Genomic DNA, 19,268 nt, shown 5'->3' with positions numbered 1-19,268 from the left:
TCCCATCCGAACCATGAGCCAAAGCTTCAGAAGATGACTTAAGGATGACGAACTAATCAGAGAAAGGGGGGACAGGAAGCTGGCCACAGTTCTGTCCCATAGTCTCTATTTGATTCTGTGGCTAGCTCTGGAGTCCACATGCCACCATCTGTCCATCTGAAGAGACTTTTGTGCTGCTCGTGCTCTTGACAGGTGACCTGTGACCTCAACTCTACCACCACAGTGATAAAGACCCTTGCTATGAGCAAAGCTTGCAAAGAGCCAGCAGAGGTGGGGGGGGGACACACAGATCTAGAAGGTTCCAGTGGACTCAAGAGCAGAGTACACATATCTAACATAGCACATATGAATTTAGGCATTCGGCAAACACTTGGATACCAAACACCCCCTAGGTACCAAATTACTATTACAAAAAAAACCAAACCAAACCAAAACAAAACAAAAAACCCTTTTCTTCCAAAGTCTGGAACTGCAAGCCTCTAATTCCAATTACCCAAGAGACTGAAACATAAGGATTACAAGTTCGAAGCTTGTCTGGTCTGCGGAATGAGTTCACAGCCAGCCTGGGCAATGTAGTGAGACCCAGTTTCCCAAGAGAAACTAAAAGGGAGGCTGGGGATAGAGCTCAGTAGCAGTACACAAGTGATCCATGGCTCAATCCAACTACTGGAGGGAGGGAGGGGAGGGGGGAGGGGACAGAGGGAGGGAGGGAGGTAAGGGAGGGAGGGAGGTAAGGGAGGGAGGGAGGGAGAGAGAGGCAGAGAGACAGAATGAAATGGGCCAATTCTGAGCCCCTCCTTCCTGAGGTAACTTTATTCTTATCGACTTAATCCCTTAAGATCCTTCCCCGCCTAAAACATCCCTTTTCTCTGATGTTTCATTCTGCATTGTTTACTTCTCCTGCTAAAAACTCGAGTTTCTCCAGAGCTCTGGCTCAGTCTGTCAGGTTAACCCCAGTAGCCTGGAAAGATCTCTAAGCAGGCTTGATATTTTTTTCTTCAATCTGAAGTTCAAGGAAGAGCAGCCACAAGAAGTTAGGGTAAAATGGCCCCCACACAGGACCCAGGAAGCCCGGGGGCACCAGCCTGGGGATGAGGTTGGAGATATGGGAGTGGTGGAGCGAGCTTTGGTGAGGAAAATGGAGGGAATGCGTGGGAGGAGGCTGGCATGGCAAGACATCTACTCCAGATAGCTTTCCTGGCCTCTTAAGAGAGGCGCGGCGCTCCCGAGTGCCCTTTGCGAAGGTGACTCCATCTTTGACCTCTCGCCGCCTTCTCTCCAGTTCTAGGACACCACGTACCTCTTTCTCTGGGAGTGCGCGCTGTGGATGAGCTGCAGCGGCTTTTCACGGGGCGGGCTGACTTTCTACTCAGCAGTTTGTAGATGAATGCCGAACGGGTAGATGCAGACTTATGTCAACAAGATGCGACAGGGAGGTTTTATAAAGAGACAAATTATCCCCACACACGAGACAGAAAATCTCTGCTGTGCTGCAGGCTCAGCACTGCTGAGTTTAGCAAGTCGAGATTTGTTTCCTGAGCTAAAATTTCAATAGGAGAATGAACCCACTTTACCTCTCTTCATCCTCTGCGAGAATTTCTGCATAGTCACTCAAACCCCACAGTTCTCTCTGGGATTCAGTGCAGAATGGGGAGAGCAGGTGCCATGGTGCCTAGCTTACAGAGGCAGGGGCGTGTTGAAGAGCATCTAAAGAGACCCGGGGTAATGGAAACCTTTGTACTCATTCCAGAGAGTTGGAAGTGTCGCTGGCCAGGCTGACTTGATTGTACAGTGGAGAACAGATGAAGTAATTGTGTCTCTGGCTAGAGCTTATAGATATCTGACTTTCAGAAATGTCCCTTGCCAGGAATCCAAGGCACATCAGAGATACAAGATCCATTGGAGTTCACAGAGGGCAGAAGGTACCTATAGCCCTTCTACAGCATTTCTTCTTCTAGGCAGCAGACCTTCCTCATTAGCAAATCCCCAAGGAGACTGAGTGTCAGCCAGTGCTACATGGTGATCCCGAGCTGCAGAGCCTCAGTGTGAGCGTCCATAAGATCTTACAGATATGAGAAGCAACCACATGAGGATGCTGGGAAAGAGACTCCATTACACACCAGGCCACAGTTTAAGATGCCTACTCTGATTGATTTGATAAATATCCAATTTGTAGGAGAAATCTCCTGCTTCATATAGACTAGATGGTCAGGTCCTTGAATCACCCCTGTTGAGGATAGCAGTTAGCATGAAACCTCAGACAGCCAGGAAATGGGTGTTCCTTACCTTCTTGTCACTGAGGCCAGTCACTTGGTCCACAAACTCCTCCTGGATCATGAAGGCAGCCAGGTTGGCTGTGTAACTGGCCAGGAAGATGACAGCAAAGAAGGCCCACACTGACACCATGATCTTGCTGGTTGTGCCTTTAGGATTCTGGACAGGCACAGAATTGTTGAAGACCAGGCCCCAGAGGAGCCATATAGCTTTTCCAATAGTAAAAGAAGGCCCGTGGGGAGCTGCGTGGCAGAAAGAAAAGTCACGGTATTTTCTCAGAGTGCACACTCCTTCCTCTCTCTCTCTCTCTCTCTCTCTCTCTCTCTCTCTCTCTCTCTCTCTCTCTGTGTGTGTGTGTGTGTGTGTGTGTGTGTGTGTGTGTGTGTGTGTCTGTGTGTGGTGGAGAACTATGGCAGTTCCCAGTAGCATTAGAGGGCCGGAAGGTAAAGGATGCCAGTGTCTCTCCTCCGTTGTCCCTGGAACTTTCCTGCAGCCTCGTTTATGCTTTAACATAATTAGCATTTTCCTCACATTTCTATCTAACTGGATTTTACCACATTTCTTAAAAAGAAAATAGTTATGCAAAAACGAGGGTTTCCGTGAAAAGTGGCGCTAGGACATGTTTTTAAATTTGGATTCGATTTCCATTCGGGGAAACCAAACTCCTTCAAAAATGTAGAGGAGTCCTCTTGCTCTTGTCCCCTCTCTCCTCCTCCTGTTCCTTCTCTTCCCCTCCTGTTCCTGCCCCTCAGACTCTCTCCTGTTCCCTTCTTCCCCCTCTCCACATTCTCATGGCCAGACTCTATTCCTTTACTCTCTCTGTGTCTCTCTCTGTGTGTCTCTGTCTCTGTCTCTGTCTCTGTCTCTCTCTCTGTCTCTCTCTCTCTCTCTCTCTCTGTCTCTTTGTCTCTCTCTCTGCCTTTCTCTCAACTCCCCCTCCCCATGTCCTGAGTAAACTCTATTCTATACTAAAAAATAAAATAAGTAAAGGAGAACTTGGAGGGAAGAGAATTAGTAGGTTTGATCAAAGCACATTAATATGCATTTATGAAACTCTCAAATAATTAAAAAATATAAAGTAAATATAAAAGAAGCCTACAGAAGCAGGCAGTGGGGGAGGGGTTGCTTCATGGTTGGCTATCCCTAAGAGCCATTCAATTTGGCAGGTGCGTGCTTGGGATTCTAATTCAGTTGTCCCTGGAAATTGCTCCTGTTCAAATTCCTATGAAGAGTGTCCACAATACACAGGAATCACACTCCGTCCCAATGGAGGCGTTCAGGAACAGAACAATAGAGCCTAATTCTCCCAACATTTCACAAATGGGAGATATTTCATTGCAGGTCACAGAGACTGAACTAACATCGCATCACTCTGCAGTGCTCCCAGCAGTGTGTCCCTTTTGAAATTCTTAAGTGTTCCTTGTGACAGGCTTAACTAAAGAGGCAGAACAATGTGTGGAAATTTATTGGGATGGGGCAGATGAGGACAGTAAACCAGTCAACTGATGGTTTTCAAGACTTCAAATTGTACCAAGCCAAAAAAAAAAAAAATCAATTTATGCCTTCACTCTGAGAAAGAAAAATTCATTTTTTAAGCAGAAGGTTAATTTTTATGTCATTTAAGTAAATGAAGATATGACAAAATGATGCACTCAGTGCTCCACTGGCAAAACCAGCAAAGTAGGCAATAAATAAAGTAGCAGACGTGAGTTCTATTGGATGGGAGTTCGGGAGTTCTGGGCAGGGACTTAAGAGAAGACTCTACTGGAGGCAGACATTTTCCGACATACAGAGAGAGTCCCGTATGCAATGAGTGAAGAAGGCAGTTAACCCCATAATTCTCTATCTCCCCTGGTCCTTTTTGCCTAGTTTTATGATTTTCTAGAGTTACTCCCAAGAGTTCTAGAACTCTTGAATCAATCTAGCCAACTCCATTAGCTACTTAAGTACAGAAGTCTCACCAAAAGGGACAGCTATTCAGGAATCAGAGACAGGGGACTGAGAGTGGGATCCTTGGGACATTTGGGAATTCCTGGGAATGATGGACTCCCTCGCAATTGTGCTTTCCTCTTACTTCCCGTCTTCCACCTCTTATTCCTTGTTTGTTTGTGTCGATTGCTAGGAGTGGAGCCCCAAACCCTGCACACACTAGGTAAGCATTCTGCCACTGAGCTGCAGCGTTAGCCCTTCTGAAAGGTCTGTTAAGACTTTCAAGACTAGTCTAGAACTTGCTTTGTAACCCAGGATGACCTTGAAGTTGTCCTGCCTCAGTCAGTGGTGAGACATCACCAGTGTTGGTTTCAGTGATCACTGTTAGCAGGGTTATACCACCTCGCCTGGGTTGGTTTTGCTGACCGGGCTATGCCACCAGGGTTGGCTTCCCTTCCTGTTTCTTAGACAGGTCGAGACCAGTTCTAACTTCAGACTTTTCTATTGGCTGCTACTTGAATGCTCTTCTATGTCTTTCTTACAACTAAATCCTTCCTTTAGATCTCAGTTGGGACATCTTCGATACTAAACACCCTTCCTGGACTTAGCATCCTATTTAAGTGCCCCATCCCTCACCATCACATGAGTCTGATTTGTGAGCCTTCCGTGATTTTCTGCTGTGATGACTAATTAATCTGCATTCATCTTCTCTCTCCAGCTAAGTCCTAAAGTCCATGAGAGTCAGGGCGGCTCCATCGGATTCACTTTGCTGTCTCCTGCACCCGCATGGGGCTTCACACACAGAATATACGCAGTAAAGACCCATGTAATGGGAGTGGAGTGCACAGACTGCACACTCTGATGGTGAGAGTCCTGTTTTACCCTAGTGGAACCATCACGGGGAATGACCTCAGCCTCCGCTGAATTGAAAGCTCTTCACAGGTCAGCCCTGACTGAACTGCACTCTCCTGGTTTAGGAGATGATAAGTGAGGTGTTCACTGCTCTGCAGCAGCTAAGAAGTAGAAGAACTTGAAGAAAACAATGTCCCTAAAACTTGGCGTGACCTCTTATGACCTCTTGACTGCTTCTGGTAATAAATATCTCGAGTAAAATGTGCTATGTGTTGATTTAAAGGAGGGCCTATTCTGGAAGGATATTTAGGACATCAAGTCTTCTTCTTTTTAGGGGGTGAGTGGGAGTACCAGACTTGGGGGTCTTGTACATTTTCGGCAAGTGCTACAGTGCTGAACTCCATTTCCAGTCTCAAGGACTCCTTTCTCTGCAATAGCGAGTCCCTTTGGGGGAAAGGGATTTGATGCTAGCGTCTTTCGGATAACATCGCTTAAGGAGGTGCTATGCATTAAGAAAAATCTACTCAGAATGGTGCGATATGTTTAGCCAGCCTCTCAGTGAATTATAACCAATGCTTCTCTTTACGTTTCCTTTTCTGTCACCAATTCTTCTTTTACCAAGTACGGTACACGATGATCCGACACGTCAGGGGGAACATTTAACTCTGGGGAAATATACCACTTCAGAACTGCATTGATTGTCAAACTAATGCAAATATGACTCACGAGTTTGAAGAGGGTTCTTAAAGTGGAGTCTATCAGGTCATTTTATTTGCATAGACTGAAATTGAGACTCGCTGTGATTTTAATATTTCTTTTGATCTACATTTTAAAAATAAATTGCCAAAACCTTTCAACTCTGGTTTTTTTTTCAACAACTTGAATATCAATGATTTTTACCTAACCACTATTGACTTCAAATTGTAACAAGATTAAAATGCTTCGTGCTTAAATTCTGTTTTAAGTTCAAGTAAATAAATCCTTCTTGTCATATGAATGTGCCAACGCTACTCCTATGAAGACTCGTCACAGCAATGTGCAGTAAAGTGCTCTAAAATGGAACATCTCTGTGTCTGTCTCTGTCTCCCTCTTCTCTCTCTGTCTCCCTCCCCCCACCTCTCTCTGCCTATGTGTAAGTTATGCATCTATGTGTATGTGGACACCCTAAGCTGTGAGACCTCATATGCATGCATCTGTGGTAGCCTGAATTCAAAGTCAAGCTCTTCCCCATATCACCTTCCACCTTAATGCTTTGAATCTAGAGCTCACAAACTAGCTAGATTGACCATCGAGCAAGCCCTCAGAATCGCCCGTTTCTGCTCCTCTACATTTAGTGCTGGGTTATGGATGCTCACTGTGGCATCTGGTTTTTACATGGTGCTGGAGATGTGAACTCAGGTCCTCATGCTAACAGCAAGCACGTGACACACTGAGCCACCCTTCTAACCCCGAAATGGCATCCACTTTATCCTAGGGTCCTGAAGGCTTCCTTACCTTTCCCTTTGGCTAAGTTTCTGTTGTATCCAACAGGACTGAAGTATTCAAAAACGAAGACAGCAATGGCTGAGACGATGAGCAGCATCACAAACATCATCACCCAGACGGAGGCGCTGAAGGGTTCTGCGGGGAAAGAGAAGAGAGAGATATAGAGGAAGTCAGTTCTTCCTCTCCTCCAGCGGGAATCCCACCTGCAAGCTTGTGCAAAAACCCGCTGGCGCTGAATCTGGTCATTCAAAAGAAGCTGCTCATTTTGATTTATATGAGAAGCCATTCTTTATAAAATTATGTGAGACACTTTATAAGGCTGCACAAAAGATGATAAAAATAGAGGAGAGAATGCGACGTTACACAAACCAGGTCAAGGGTAATATAAGCAAAAAAGAATGGTAAGATGAGAAGAAAAATGTTAGGCTGCAAATAAACAGGCCACAGGGTCCACACGATCATAGAGCGTTTTAGAAAACCAAAGCTGAGGGGAAACAAGCTGGACCCATATAGTATATGGACTCTATAAATATGTGCTTTAATTTTTACATTCATTTGTATTTTTATATACTAGTGGTAAGCATGTATGGGAAATTCGTGAAGTAGAAGGGAAATTTAACCTGTTATAAAGGATTATGGCATTGACAAGAGTATTAGAAGGTCATAATTTACCACTCTTTGCTGTAGATGAATGGGATCTCTGTGGCCTACAAATCTAACTGATGTGAGTAATGGGCTTAAATACAGCCAAGAGTCATTTGGAAATATCATGTTCATGGGATAATTCAATGAAACATCAGTTAAGTAGAGGTGATGACATCTGGGATAGGTAAGCGGTTGCTTCCCTCCGAGTCATGGTAACAGTTCACTCGACATAACTTGGGCGGCAGGCAGATATCTGCCTATGCAGAAGTGTGTGGGCACAAGGTTCTAAGTCTGACAATATTCTAGAGAGGTCAGAGATCCTGTAAATAAATGAACATTTCCACTTAACCTGATTGAGAATATGAATTAGCTGATTAAAGCTGTGTTATCGTGCATGATATAGATTAGTTAAAAAAAATTAGCAAAATGTTCTTAATGAACACATTTCCAGCTGATTGCATGGTTGGGGAATATCACCCGCAGACACAAATTAACCAAAAGTCAGTTTTCTCAGAAGAAAATACTTTTGAGAGTAAAAAAGCATAGCTGGTGTGACAAAACCACTTGATGGTGCATACTTGGTTATTTTTGAAAGTTGTATGAGGTTGGTAATAACAGTCAGGAATAAAGTCTGTGGTCCCAACCCAGGCAGATTACAGAGAGACATCTTATTGTATGTCAAGGAAGTAGTATGTCTGAACTTCAGTGATTCTGGATAATTTGGCCGGGAGCACGTGCCTTCTAATACAGTTTCCGTGGTTTGAACACGTCAAAGGGCTCGTAGGTGATGATGGTCCAGCTTCCTTGTTTAGCACAGAAATGAGCTCAGGGATGGAGCCCGAAACTGAAATTTATCCTGGCTGATTTGAGCTGGAGTAATAAATAACATTATATTCCTGGAATCACTCCTACTCGGTAATGAGGTACATCCAAAACGGAGGATAAGTAGATGAATAATTGGGAAATGAACAAAAGTTTTTACTCATCAAGACTAAAGACGTTAAAGTAGTCCTACAAGTGGGCTGTGCTAACGGCGGGGCGCTGAGGAGCGCATGAGCTTTCCCGGGGAAAGCCTTCAGTGCTGCTTCTTAAATGCTGTACACATACACCACACAGTGGACGGGATAACAGACCACAATTAAAACCAGAAACGCTAAGGGTGATGGACTGAAAAAGAAACCCCCAGTTAATAAAACACACTCGCTAAGTAACTCCCATCTCTCTATAAGACCTGAGAATGTCATAAAAATTAGGGGCAAATCCTTACTGCATGTTTACATCAGCATTTTTAAACCCACGGCAGATTTCCTTTGACAGAATACATACTAGTCATTAACATACCAGTCAGAAAACTGACCCCAGCCACTGATCCAAACGTTTTCTCAAGAAGCAACATCTTCAGTCTCTTTGCTTGTGACCATGCATCAGAGATCAAAGACCTCTGGTCTGATTTTAAATTTTATTGAGCCTCTATTTACTTTGTGTATAATACATATGTATAGGATGTGTGCGTGGGTCTGTGTGTGTGTGCATGTGTCTGTGTGTGTGTGCATGTGCATGTGCGTGCCTATGTGTGCTTTCCACGGAACACTTGTGAGAGTTAGCAGACAACTTTCACCCATCAGTTCTCTTTCTACCCTGTGGGTCTCTGGGACTGAACTCTGGCTTGGCCTGGTGGTGAGTCCCTTTATCCAATGAGCCATCTTACTGACCCAGTGTTCTTGATTTAATAGATGAAACAGCTGTTTGTGTCCTGTTACTTGCAAAATACATGCACACTTAGCACACTTAACACACTTCACACACACACACACTGAAAATGAATGCAAGGGAACCGATCTATAGCATCTGAGGAGTGACCCAGAAATATCCTACATAGTTGTGAGTTATATCCTCCGGTGGTTTAAAACACATTCAGCATTCTTCCACGGAGGAGCATCCGTGTGGGAGGCTGCGGGTTAGCATTTGTATGGATCAAAGCAGCTAGCCTGCTCAGCGAGCTCTCAGAATTAACTAGATGGAAATATTACGAGAGACGTCATCTCTGCCCTTGAAGAGCCGCTGGTTATGCTTTTACACAAAGGCTCTGCCGCATTACCTGGCTGGCCATTTCCTGTGTGAGTTAATAGAGTTTGTGGAGGAGAATGGGAAAGAGGAAGACTGACGCCATCAGATTTTGCACGCTGAGGTTCTCCGTGCGGTAGAGCCCATGACGGAGAAGAACTGTAGCTTACCCTGGTTCACTATGACTTTAAAACCTGCATGTGATGTCTGTAAGAGGTGCAGAGCCAAGCCTACAGCATTTTAATACAGGGTGCGGAGACAGACAGACAGACAGACAGACAGACAGGCAGGGATGCAATCTGGTGACCAGGAAAAATACCAAACTTAATGTATGAAATCGGCATTGAAAGTGGCTCCTTACCATACGATTTATTTTCTTTTTAAAGAGACAGTATGAAGAAGGGGTTTGAAATTTGGTGAAGGAGTTGACTTTTTATGGAAATATTCTACAGATGCAGGTAAGATACAAAATCTCCAGAAACTGGGTTGAGGCCGGATTCAATATCAGCAACCCATTTTTACGAGACAAGACACTTGATACTCTGTCTCTGATTGCACTGGAAAAAGAGTTCTTTCTGGTTCAGGGACACGGACATTCTGTGAAAGAGACTCGTTTCTCTCTACTGCATGGATTCAGTCCTTCCTCTGCCTTTTCTCAAGCCCAGGGCAGCTGTAACCAGCGTGGTGGGCAAGGCAGGGAAGGTAAGCAAAGGAAGCTAAAGACCGAATGAACGTTCAGCTCATAAGGACTAAGAGTCAACTAGGGTCAACAGGAGCCAGTTACGGTTTTTTGGGGGGTTTTTTTGGTTTTTGTTTTTTTCCTGGTGTAATGAGGCTCCCTCAAGATATGGATCTCAGAATCCATGTCAAACAAAAGGACAAAGGGGAGAACATAACAAGCTATGTCTTTCCCGAGCTCGTTATTAGACAAACAAAGGTTGTAGAAATTGAAGTAACAGGTACCAAAATCAAATGCAGTGAATGGCAAGGATTTCAACAGCTTAACTGGATTGTCAGGAATGAAAATAGTTGTGCATATGCTGCTTCGAGTAAGGCGGTCTCCAAAAATCCTGCTGGTCAACGCCGCATGCAAGGAAGAGTGGCTTGGCAGTGATGCACGTTGCTAATGCGACAAAAATTAGGGACAAGGGGGAGCACAACTGTGGGGTTATAGTTCATGTCTGGGGGCTGGTTTACCCTTACAAATGTTTCTTTAATTGTTATATTCGTGTGTGTTTGTACCTGGGTTATCTATGTATACCAAGGCACACAGCACCCATGGAGGTCAGGAGAGGGCATCAGACTCTCAGTAACTAGGGTCATCGGCCTTTTTGGCAGCCACGTGAGTGAACCCAGGTCCTGTGCCTGAGCAGTCAGTGCTGTTAACCACAGAGCCATCTCTCCAGCCTTCGTGATTTTCTATAATGATGTTTTCCTGCCTCTGGAAACACATAAATTTACTTGACCTTAATAAAACCATTTTCCCTTGCTCACCCAGCTTTCCTCCCGAGACAAAGGCCTCTCTTCCACCTTCCCAAATACGGGCAAACTCACTCACATGGGAATGTCAGGGGAAAGTCAGCAATCTGAACTTCATGATGTTCAGCAAGATAACTTCTAGAAAATGCCTTACAATAGCCACACGTGTTTGCTTTAGAGAAGAAATTAATTGTGCTCAGCGGTGTGCCAGGAAGTTTCTACGATTCTCACTAGGATACACACATGCGTGCAGTCTTGTGCTCGCTCGTGGGACATGGGCATGGAAAAGGTAACTCCGCCCCAATGGTCTTTCCTGTAAACGCATTTATGAACTATCTAAGAGGGAAGCTGGAGCATTTCCTGTTTCACAAATGGTGTGATATAGAGGTAGCCGCACTTTAAACTCTGAGTCCGTTAATTCTGAATTGGCATACATTCCTCCAATTGCTTCTGCTGGCTGGCGTCCTGAGATAAATCGTCAGGATTCTCTACTTCTGGTAGAGAAATGACTGCTGAAAGGAAGGTGTGTGTGGATGGTAAACAGAGACTCACAGGCTTTTTAAAAATTAACTATGGACAGGTGACTTCATTTACTCTAAATGTTTTCATGGTTTCAGCAATACGTTTTTTTAAGTTACATAATCACAAGCGGTGTTGGTATTTAAATTTATCAGCAGAAGTGCCCAAGCTAAATGAGAAGAGTGTAAGCCAAGGGGCCAGGGAAGCTGTTTGCTGGAAAGTTCAAACACAACGTTCTTTGGAATGTACATCTGTGGTCAAATAAAGCCAAACGAGGTCCAGTTTGCTTCTGTTTCTTAAGCAACTAAAACAAAGCATTTCTAATTTCGTGTGTGTGTGTGTGTGTGTGTGTGTGTGTGTGTGTGTGTTGAAGGACCGTCTCAGATGCCGTTCCTTGTGTGTTGCCTGCTTTACAGTTTTAGATGCACACTCTCGCTTGCCTAGAACTCAGCAGCGGGCTAGGCTAGCTGTCTTCCCCCAGACCTCTGATTGATTAGGTGACCTCCACTGCCAGGTCCCCACCCTTACACAGCAAGCCCTTTGCAAATGGCGGCATCTCCTAGCTCAGAATGCCACTGGTAGTGTTTGTTCTGTTTCTGCAGGGAACAAATCTTTACTATGAAGTTCACATACCGAGGAAAGCAGAAGGGGAGACAGTGCCATTACTCCTGGAGACCATGACGCTGATTCCTGTCTCCACGAAGGGCACCGAGAAGTCCACCACTTCCGAACGCTCCTCATTGATGGTGAGTGAGCCCACAGCCATGACTGCTCGTTGATAGACCACCTGGATGGAAGAAAGAACAGCGCCTTCATCCTCTCCTCACCACAGCACCGGACCCTGCAGCCCTCTGTCGGAATGAGAACCTGGAGGTAGCAAAGATGACTTACTTCACCTATCATTCCATTCCACACATTGTTAACCTTTTTCCCGTGCTTCCCATTGGTCACCAGGTAGAGGTCATAGGTGAACTTCACAGTTCTGGACAGCTTCTTGAGGATGTCAATGCAGAACCCCTTGCAGCATTTCTTCACATTCATCCCTTCATTGGTTGAATTGCTGCCAAGAAAAATCCCAAGATCACAGAAAGTTACTCTTGGAAGGTTGTGTTCTTGGCTACATGTGCATCTTATTTTTAGAGGAGACGTTGAAGCCCATAAAGGGGAAGAGAGTTGTGAAAGCTAAAGTTGGAAGTGTTCTTTAGTTTCTCTCTCTCTCTCTCTCTCTCTCTCTCTCTCTCTCTCTCTCTCTCTCTCTCTCTCTCTCTCTCAGAGGAGAATACCAAATGCCTTCTACTCTCCACTTTAATGTCACGTGATGGGGTCTCCCAATAAACCTAATTACTTCTCATTTTGGCTAAGCTGGCTGACCAAACTCTCTCCGGGTATGTTTCTTTTCATGCCCTGCCCAATGCTGGTGTGACAGGCACACACAGTCATGCCTACCCAGCTGTTGACATGGATGCTGTGTATTCAAACTCTGGTCCTTGCCTGTTCATGTTGTGCAATCTTAGCCACTAAGCTACCCCCTGAACTCCCAGTTTTGTGAGCCAGGGTTTCCTGCTGCTCAGGTTGGCCTCAGACTCTTTACGTAGCTGAGAAAGATGCTGAACCCCCAATGCCCGCGTCGCCACCACTTGAGCACCCAAATTAGAGACTAGTGTGTGCTAGTCAAGCCGTCTACCAGCTGAGCTACATCTGCAGGCCCCCAATTCTCACTTATAACAGCTGACTTGTATCAAGTGACACTGATTGAGTAGGCGCTCTGGTAAATCTGTACACTAACTGTGGGCTTCGCCTCCCTGACTTCACTCTAAATTTGGTTCAGCTCACATCCCCATTACCAGAAGACAGTTACCGAAACTTTTATAAAACCAAGTTTTGAACACAAAATCTCTTTAGATCATGGTATTGTCATCTGATCTAGACTAAATCTTAAAAAAAAAAATTAACTTATTAGAAAATGGGGCAGAAAATTTGAAATCCTTCAGGAGAATGGGGTTTTCCTCTATCTTATGCTTACGAGGTCTTAGAGCTACAGGGAGATGCGAGGGCACCTAAGAAAGCGACTTAGAGTCAGGACACCAGCGTTTTTTCTTGTTCTGAGGCTGCGGGTTTTACCTATTAATGAATCAAGGGAGGGACCGTTAATAACACTCTTTTGTGTAAGATATACAAGATGCTTTTGACGGACAGCAACTCAGGGCAGAAAAGATGTCCTGGGAAGACACAGCAAGGGCTGGGGATGGCTCATCGTGTAAAGCATTTGCAGCATAAATGTAAGGATCAGAGTTCAGATCTCAGAAGCCGCATCAAAGCCAGGCAGGCATGGTAGTTGCCTCTAATCCAGGCATGGGAGGCAGAGATAGGAAACTGACTAGCTAGACTAGGAAGAGCTGGTACATGCTGGGTTTAGTAAGAGACCTTGCCTCAATAAACAGAGAGCAATTGAGTAAGACACTGATGTCAGCCTCAGGCCTCTACAATTATACATACACATATGCTTGCACATATGTGTCCTATACATATGAATATTCGTACACTCACACACATACATGGCCAAGGAAAGGTCCATATAGCTTTGTCATGTTGAAGGTGACCTTGTAAACTCCCAAGACTCTGGTCTTTACACCTACCTGGCTCTACTCCCTCCCTAGGACACATTCTAAGGACTTCTGCAGAAATACTTCACAAGCAAAGGAAGCACTGTGGTCCCAAAAACAAGAAAGAAATTGTTCCCAGAGTGTCTTCCCTGAGGATCAAGGTCTCCTTTGGAGGCTCTACGCCATTCCACCTTGCACCATGGCATCCTAAGGGTCTTGCAGGTGAATCCTACAGTCATGAAATACCTTCTCTATTGGAAAATTCAATTTTTATACAGTGAATTATTAACTAAGCCTCAGAATAATGTTTATGGAAATTCAAGATCAAACTAGGAAAATGTTTACATGCCTTATGAAAAAGTACGGTACAAAGAAACACAAATGTAAGCATAGCTACACAAAATCAAATCTCTACAAAATAACCATCCGGAAAGATCAATGAAATAGGAAAGGAGCTACACTTGACTGGTGGGATATCTTTTTCTTTCCCAGGCTTTCTACTGAGTGTGCATTCTGCTCATAATTAGACACATACACCACACACACACACACACACACACACACACACACACACACACTAGGCCGCACAGATGTCTATCAGTGTCTCTACTCAGAAATGTGGATATGATTGGCAGTATAACTTCAGTGATGGAGAAGGTTACAAATGACATCTTTTTTCCTTATTTCAAAGTTCTGGGTGACCTCACTTGACTCATGGTTTTAACTTTCCCAGACTTCTACTCAATGATCTGGCTTCCTCTCTTCAGAAGCATCATGGTGACTTCTCTCTCTTGGCCTAGAAGCTAAGTGATCTTCCCTGACCTTCTACCTTAGAAGCCACATCTGCATACATTTGCACTGATTGATTGTAAACTTACAGGAAGTGAAGTACCTGCTTCTCCCCTACCAAATACTCAGAACAGAGGGTTTAAAGTGGGCTTAAAAACAACAGAAACACAGCCTAGATAAAAACAGTGGATACCCTCAGTTAACGGCAGGCCCAGTTGCCATTTTCCTTTCTATGTAGCTTTGACACATGTGCCCTGACCAGATTCTCTCTCTTTCTCCTGCTAACCGCATCACACACTAATGCCTCCTCCTCCATGGGCCAAGATTCCTGGGGCACTCTGGACGAAAGTTACAGATGCCCCATATTTTAGAGTCAGGATCATAAGTATTCTCCGGCCTTACAAAAAGCTCCAGCCAGCTTTTGAGCTAATGACATCCCTCGACCAGAGGATTTATTTCTAGACAGAGATGGTCACAGTGAATGCTCACCCCACAGGTACCCAATGAAAGCCTCTTCTTCGTAAGCAGCCAGGTCCCAGACACAGCATGAAAAGACATGCAGAGTTACTAATTGAATTCATTATTTTGGCTGTGGATACAGAGAGCATGAAGACTGTAAATGCCTGATGATTCCTCCCGGGCCTCTGTACAGGCAAAGTGGGTGTGGCTTAATTGCAGAAAAGCTGTACTCAGGCTTTCTCAGCTCTCTACCACCACTCAAAGCAATGATGCTTCATAGACACAAATATAAGGGAAGGGAGCCAATGATATGTGTGGTTCAGTGGCCATGCAATTCTTCTGTGTGGCCAATGGCAGAAAGCGATCAAGTCAGACCTGATCTGTGTGTAGAACCTGGGCTTGCCAGTACAGACCAGGGAGCTCAGATAAGTTTCCTCATTCCTGAATGGAGAGGCCAACACTTCACAGGATGACTAGGAACATGCATGGCTTGAGTGTGAAGTGTCTCCCACAAGCACATATGTTGGAACATTTGGCCACCAACAGGTGGCTGCTGTTTTGCGCAGGCGAGGAACTTTTGAAAGGTGAGGCCTGACTGGAGAAAGTGGGTTGTTGGGAGGAGGATCTTGAAGCTTACATCCCAGCCTCACTTCATGTCAACGAGCAGCTGCTGGGTCTGATGTATGTGTACACATCAGAATAGTCTCCAGTCTCCAATAACCCTGGAGAGAAACACACCCACCACCACGCCTTCCTCAATGTAATAATTAACTTTCTAGTTATTGTGATGAAATATCTGACAGAAACAAGGAAATGAGGAGTGTATACACACACAAACACATGTACAGATGCACACACAAACACATGTGCAGATGCACACACAAACACAGTGCAGATGCACACACAAACACATGTGCAGATGCACACATACAAGCATATGCATACATACATTTATAATTGTTTTAAATGGACTCCTCTTCTTCCCTCCAATGATTTGACAGGGAAGGGATTTCTTGGTAAAATAGCCATTTCTCCTGGTAGATCAAGACAAATAATCTTTCCAATTTTCTCTCCATGCCTTCAACATTTAGCAGAGCAGACAGAAAGTCATTTATCAGATTCTAAAGACTTGTGAGCGCACTTGAGACCCTACTGTTTAAGAGGTGAGACACAAAAGGTCTTCTTTGCAAAAGAATTACCAAGAAAACAAACGTGCTCATATCGTCTGGTTGGGATCTTTCTGCAGCCCTGCACAGCACCTTCCACTTCGGAATGCGGTTGATCCCGTCTGTGTTGATGTCAGGATTAGCGGATCCTGATAGATTTCTATTGATCTCAGTTAAATCCAACACAACTTTGCCTAGACACACAAGCACAGCAAGCTCCTTTAATGTCCACATGGAAAGGGGGAAGTAGAAAGCTACTATCTCCCTGCAGGAACCCAAATCATGAATTTGAATGTTTTAAGCTGTTTAATCTTCAATAGAAAAGTTAGCTCTCTTAAAGAGAGTAATTTATTTGGGCTCATGTTTCTCCTGTAGAAATGGACCTTGGGGCTTGGTGATCTACTCTGTTTTGCCTCTGAGGCTACTGACTGTTGTAAGGTGTAGCATAGCCCAGCCTAGCCCAGCCCAGCACAGCACAGCACAGCACAGCACAGCACAGCACAGCCCAGCACAGCACAGCACAGCATAGCATATACTCGTGTACCCCAGGCTAGACTCGAGTTCATTATGTATTTGAACATAACCTTGAACTTCTGGCCCTCCCTGTCCTCTTCTAGATTTAAAGTCTTGTACACAGTATCCAGTATGTGTAGTGCTAGGTATTGAACCAAGGGCCTCATGCATGCTAGGCAAGCACTCTACCAACATTTCCCAGTAAGGCGACTAACTCTGCAAGCTAACTCCTGTAGATTTGGAAACACAGAAGCCCCACCAGGCTGGCTGTTTAGACAGTGTGGTGATACTCAGAGGCATCCTACTGAGGCTAAGCTCTTTGCTTTGTGGGAGGCACTGTCTTCTTCATCGGATCAACTTCGGCTCACAGAATCCCACCCCTGTGCTTGAGCTCCTTTCCCAACTCTCTATTCTATGGTCCTCCCAGCTCACTCCTCCCAGCCTTTAGTGGGTTTCCTTTGGTTTATCAATCACACTAAACTCCTTCTGGCCACAGGGCCTTTGCACTTAGGGGTGTTCTTCTTCTGGGTCTTCAAATTTCTAGACCTTATCTTGTGAGCTGCAATGCCCTCACACAGGCTACTCTACTCTCTTGCCATATCTCTTATGGATCCCCTGCCCCACAGCCTAACAGCATTCATTTGTTCTGGTCCTTCATTGGCCGAGTTGCTTTCAGCCATTTTCAATACATGCCTGCAAAATCTTTCCCTTGACCATGAATACATCTGAGTCTCCAACAGGTTTGTACATGAAGGAGAGCCTAAACTTCCTGTGTCAGCTTTCACTTCAGTGTGGCAACAGAAGAACCAGCTCAGATGCTTTCGATTCCATCCTGGGTCCTACCTAAAGGTCATCTGCAAGGCCAACTGACCAAGCTCGGGCAAGCTTTTATGTATAATTGGAAAGTAGCCACATGGGAACTAGAAAGGAGACAGAGGAAGAAGGGCCCAGGGGAAAGGAGCCTAGGGAGACAGAAAAATGGGAAGAACTATTGAAGAAAAACCCTGAAGAGTCAGTGTGAGGTGACACCATCCATGGGCCCTGGGTGTGACTTCTGTATTTCCTGTTTACTCACTGCAGGGCTCTGTACAAGGTTCCTCTTTGTGTTTTTATGAATTTGGGGTGTGTGTGTGTGTGTGTGTGTGTGTGTGTGTGTGTGTGTGTGTGTGTGTGTGTCCAGAGAACAAACCTGGGTATATAGAAAAGCTATATAGCTCATTTTGAGATAGGGTCTCTTGGTAACCTGGAGCTCCTCAAGTATGTTGGGCTGGGTACTCAGTGAATCCTGGAGATCCATTTGTCTCTGCCTTTCCAGTCAATGTACAACCATGCCCGACTGGTGGCATCACCATCACCAAAACCATCACCACCATCACCAAAACCATCACAACCACCACCACCATCAGCATCATCAGAACCACAACCACCAGCAGCACCAGCACCACTACCACCACCAGCAGCAGCTGCATTATTTTTATTGGTTCTGGATCTCAATCTCAGGTCTTCAAACTTGCAAGACAAGCCCTCGACCAACTGAATCACCCTTCTATCCCTGAACAAGTTTCTTAATATGCCTGTAATTAGTATCAGTTTCCCATGACAAAACATGCCCAGTCCGTATGGACACTGGAAATAAACACATATGTGACATATCTCCAGGCATGTAAGTCTCCTGATTTACTACACGATCACAGCAATGGGGTATATTCGATATTGTGACTGGGTTATAGATACTGTTGCATAAACTCTTAGGTAGCAGTGAACACATCTAGCCAGGAGCATCCCCAGAACTCACTTGATCTTGACGAACTTCCGACAGGGCACCGTGTTCCTCACACAGGTCTCAGTCAGTGGGTCTATGTCCTCTACGATGACGAAGGGGGCTTCCTCCAAGGTGACAATGCTGAGGTGGTTGTCGTCAGGCTCGCAGTCAGAAAAGGACTTGTACCTTGGCCACACAGCGTGCCTCAGGCTCAGGGTCTGGTTCTCCCACTTGCCCACCTGCATCACAAACACAAAAGCACACTGTGCGTGCATACATCGCTGACTCATAGAAGGCAAAGGCGGGCCCTTCTCACAGGAGACAGCGGCGGTAACAAATGGTGAGGACCTGAAGGTTGGATAGCGTTCCTCTCTACCCAGACCCCTATAGGGGCGAATGACATGTGCATATCTGACAGTGGGCTAATGTGTGTACTTCTTGGGGGCTCCCCAGAAAGACCCACTGCTCTGGCAGAGTTCAAGCCACGGGTGTCATGGAAGCAGCATGGACTGTGGTGGTCACAGAGGTTTGGTCTGAATATGCATCTCCCCATTTGCAACTGTGCAAGCTCTTCATGCCAGGAACTTCTGCTTCCTCATCTGTCTCATGATGCAATCCCACCTTACTTCCTATGATGTCAGGAGAATCGGGCAGAGCACCCCGAGCAGAGCAAGTGCCTGGCACCTACGAGGGACCTGGGGCTTCTACTGCAGTCATAGAGGAGGGGAA

The 19,268-nt window shown here is 45.2% G+C and overlaps 1 protein-coding gene across 1 annotated transcript in view; it reads right to left on the bottom strand.

The window, feature by feature from the left end:
- Grin2a (glutamate ionotropic receptor NMDA type subunit 2A) overlaps positions 1-19,268 on the bottom strand; it is a 410,069-nt gene that overhangs the window by 76,258 nt on the left and 314,543 nt on the right. The window contains exons 6-10 of the mRNA XM_032914126.1: positions 18,573-18,778; positions 12,139-12,307; positions 11,881-12,034; positions 6,550-6,675; positions 2,287-2,516 (exon numbers count right to left, since the gene is read on the bottom strand). Of these exons, the coding sequence (XP_032770017.1) occupies positions 2,287-2,516; positions 6,550-6,675; positions 11,881-12,034; positions 12,139-12,307; positions 18,573-18,778 (885 nt within the window). The remainder of the gene's footprint in view (positions 1-2,286; positions 2,517-6,549; positions 6,676-11,880; positions 12,035-12,138; positions 12,308-18,572; positions 18,779-19,268) is intronic.

Source organism: Rattus rattus, chromosome 9 (assembly GCF_011064425.1).
Source record: "Rattus rattus isolate New Zealand chromosome 9, Rrattus_CSIRO_v1, whole genome shotgun sequence".
NCBI classification, from domain to species: Eukaryota; Metazoa; Chordata; class Mammalia; order Rodentia; family Muridae; genus Rattus; species Rattus rattus.
Note: the sequence above shows the minus strand (reverse complement) of the source record. Positions and strands in the feature narration are given on the sequence as shown.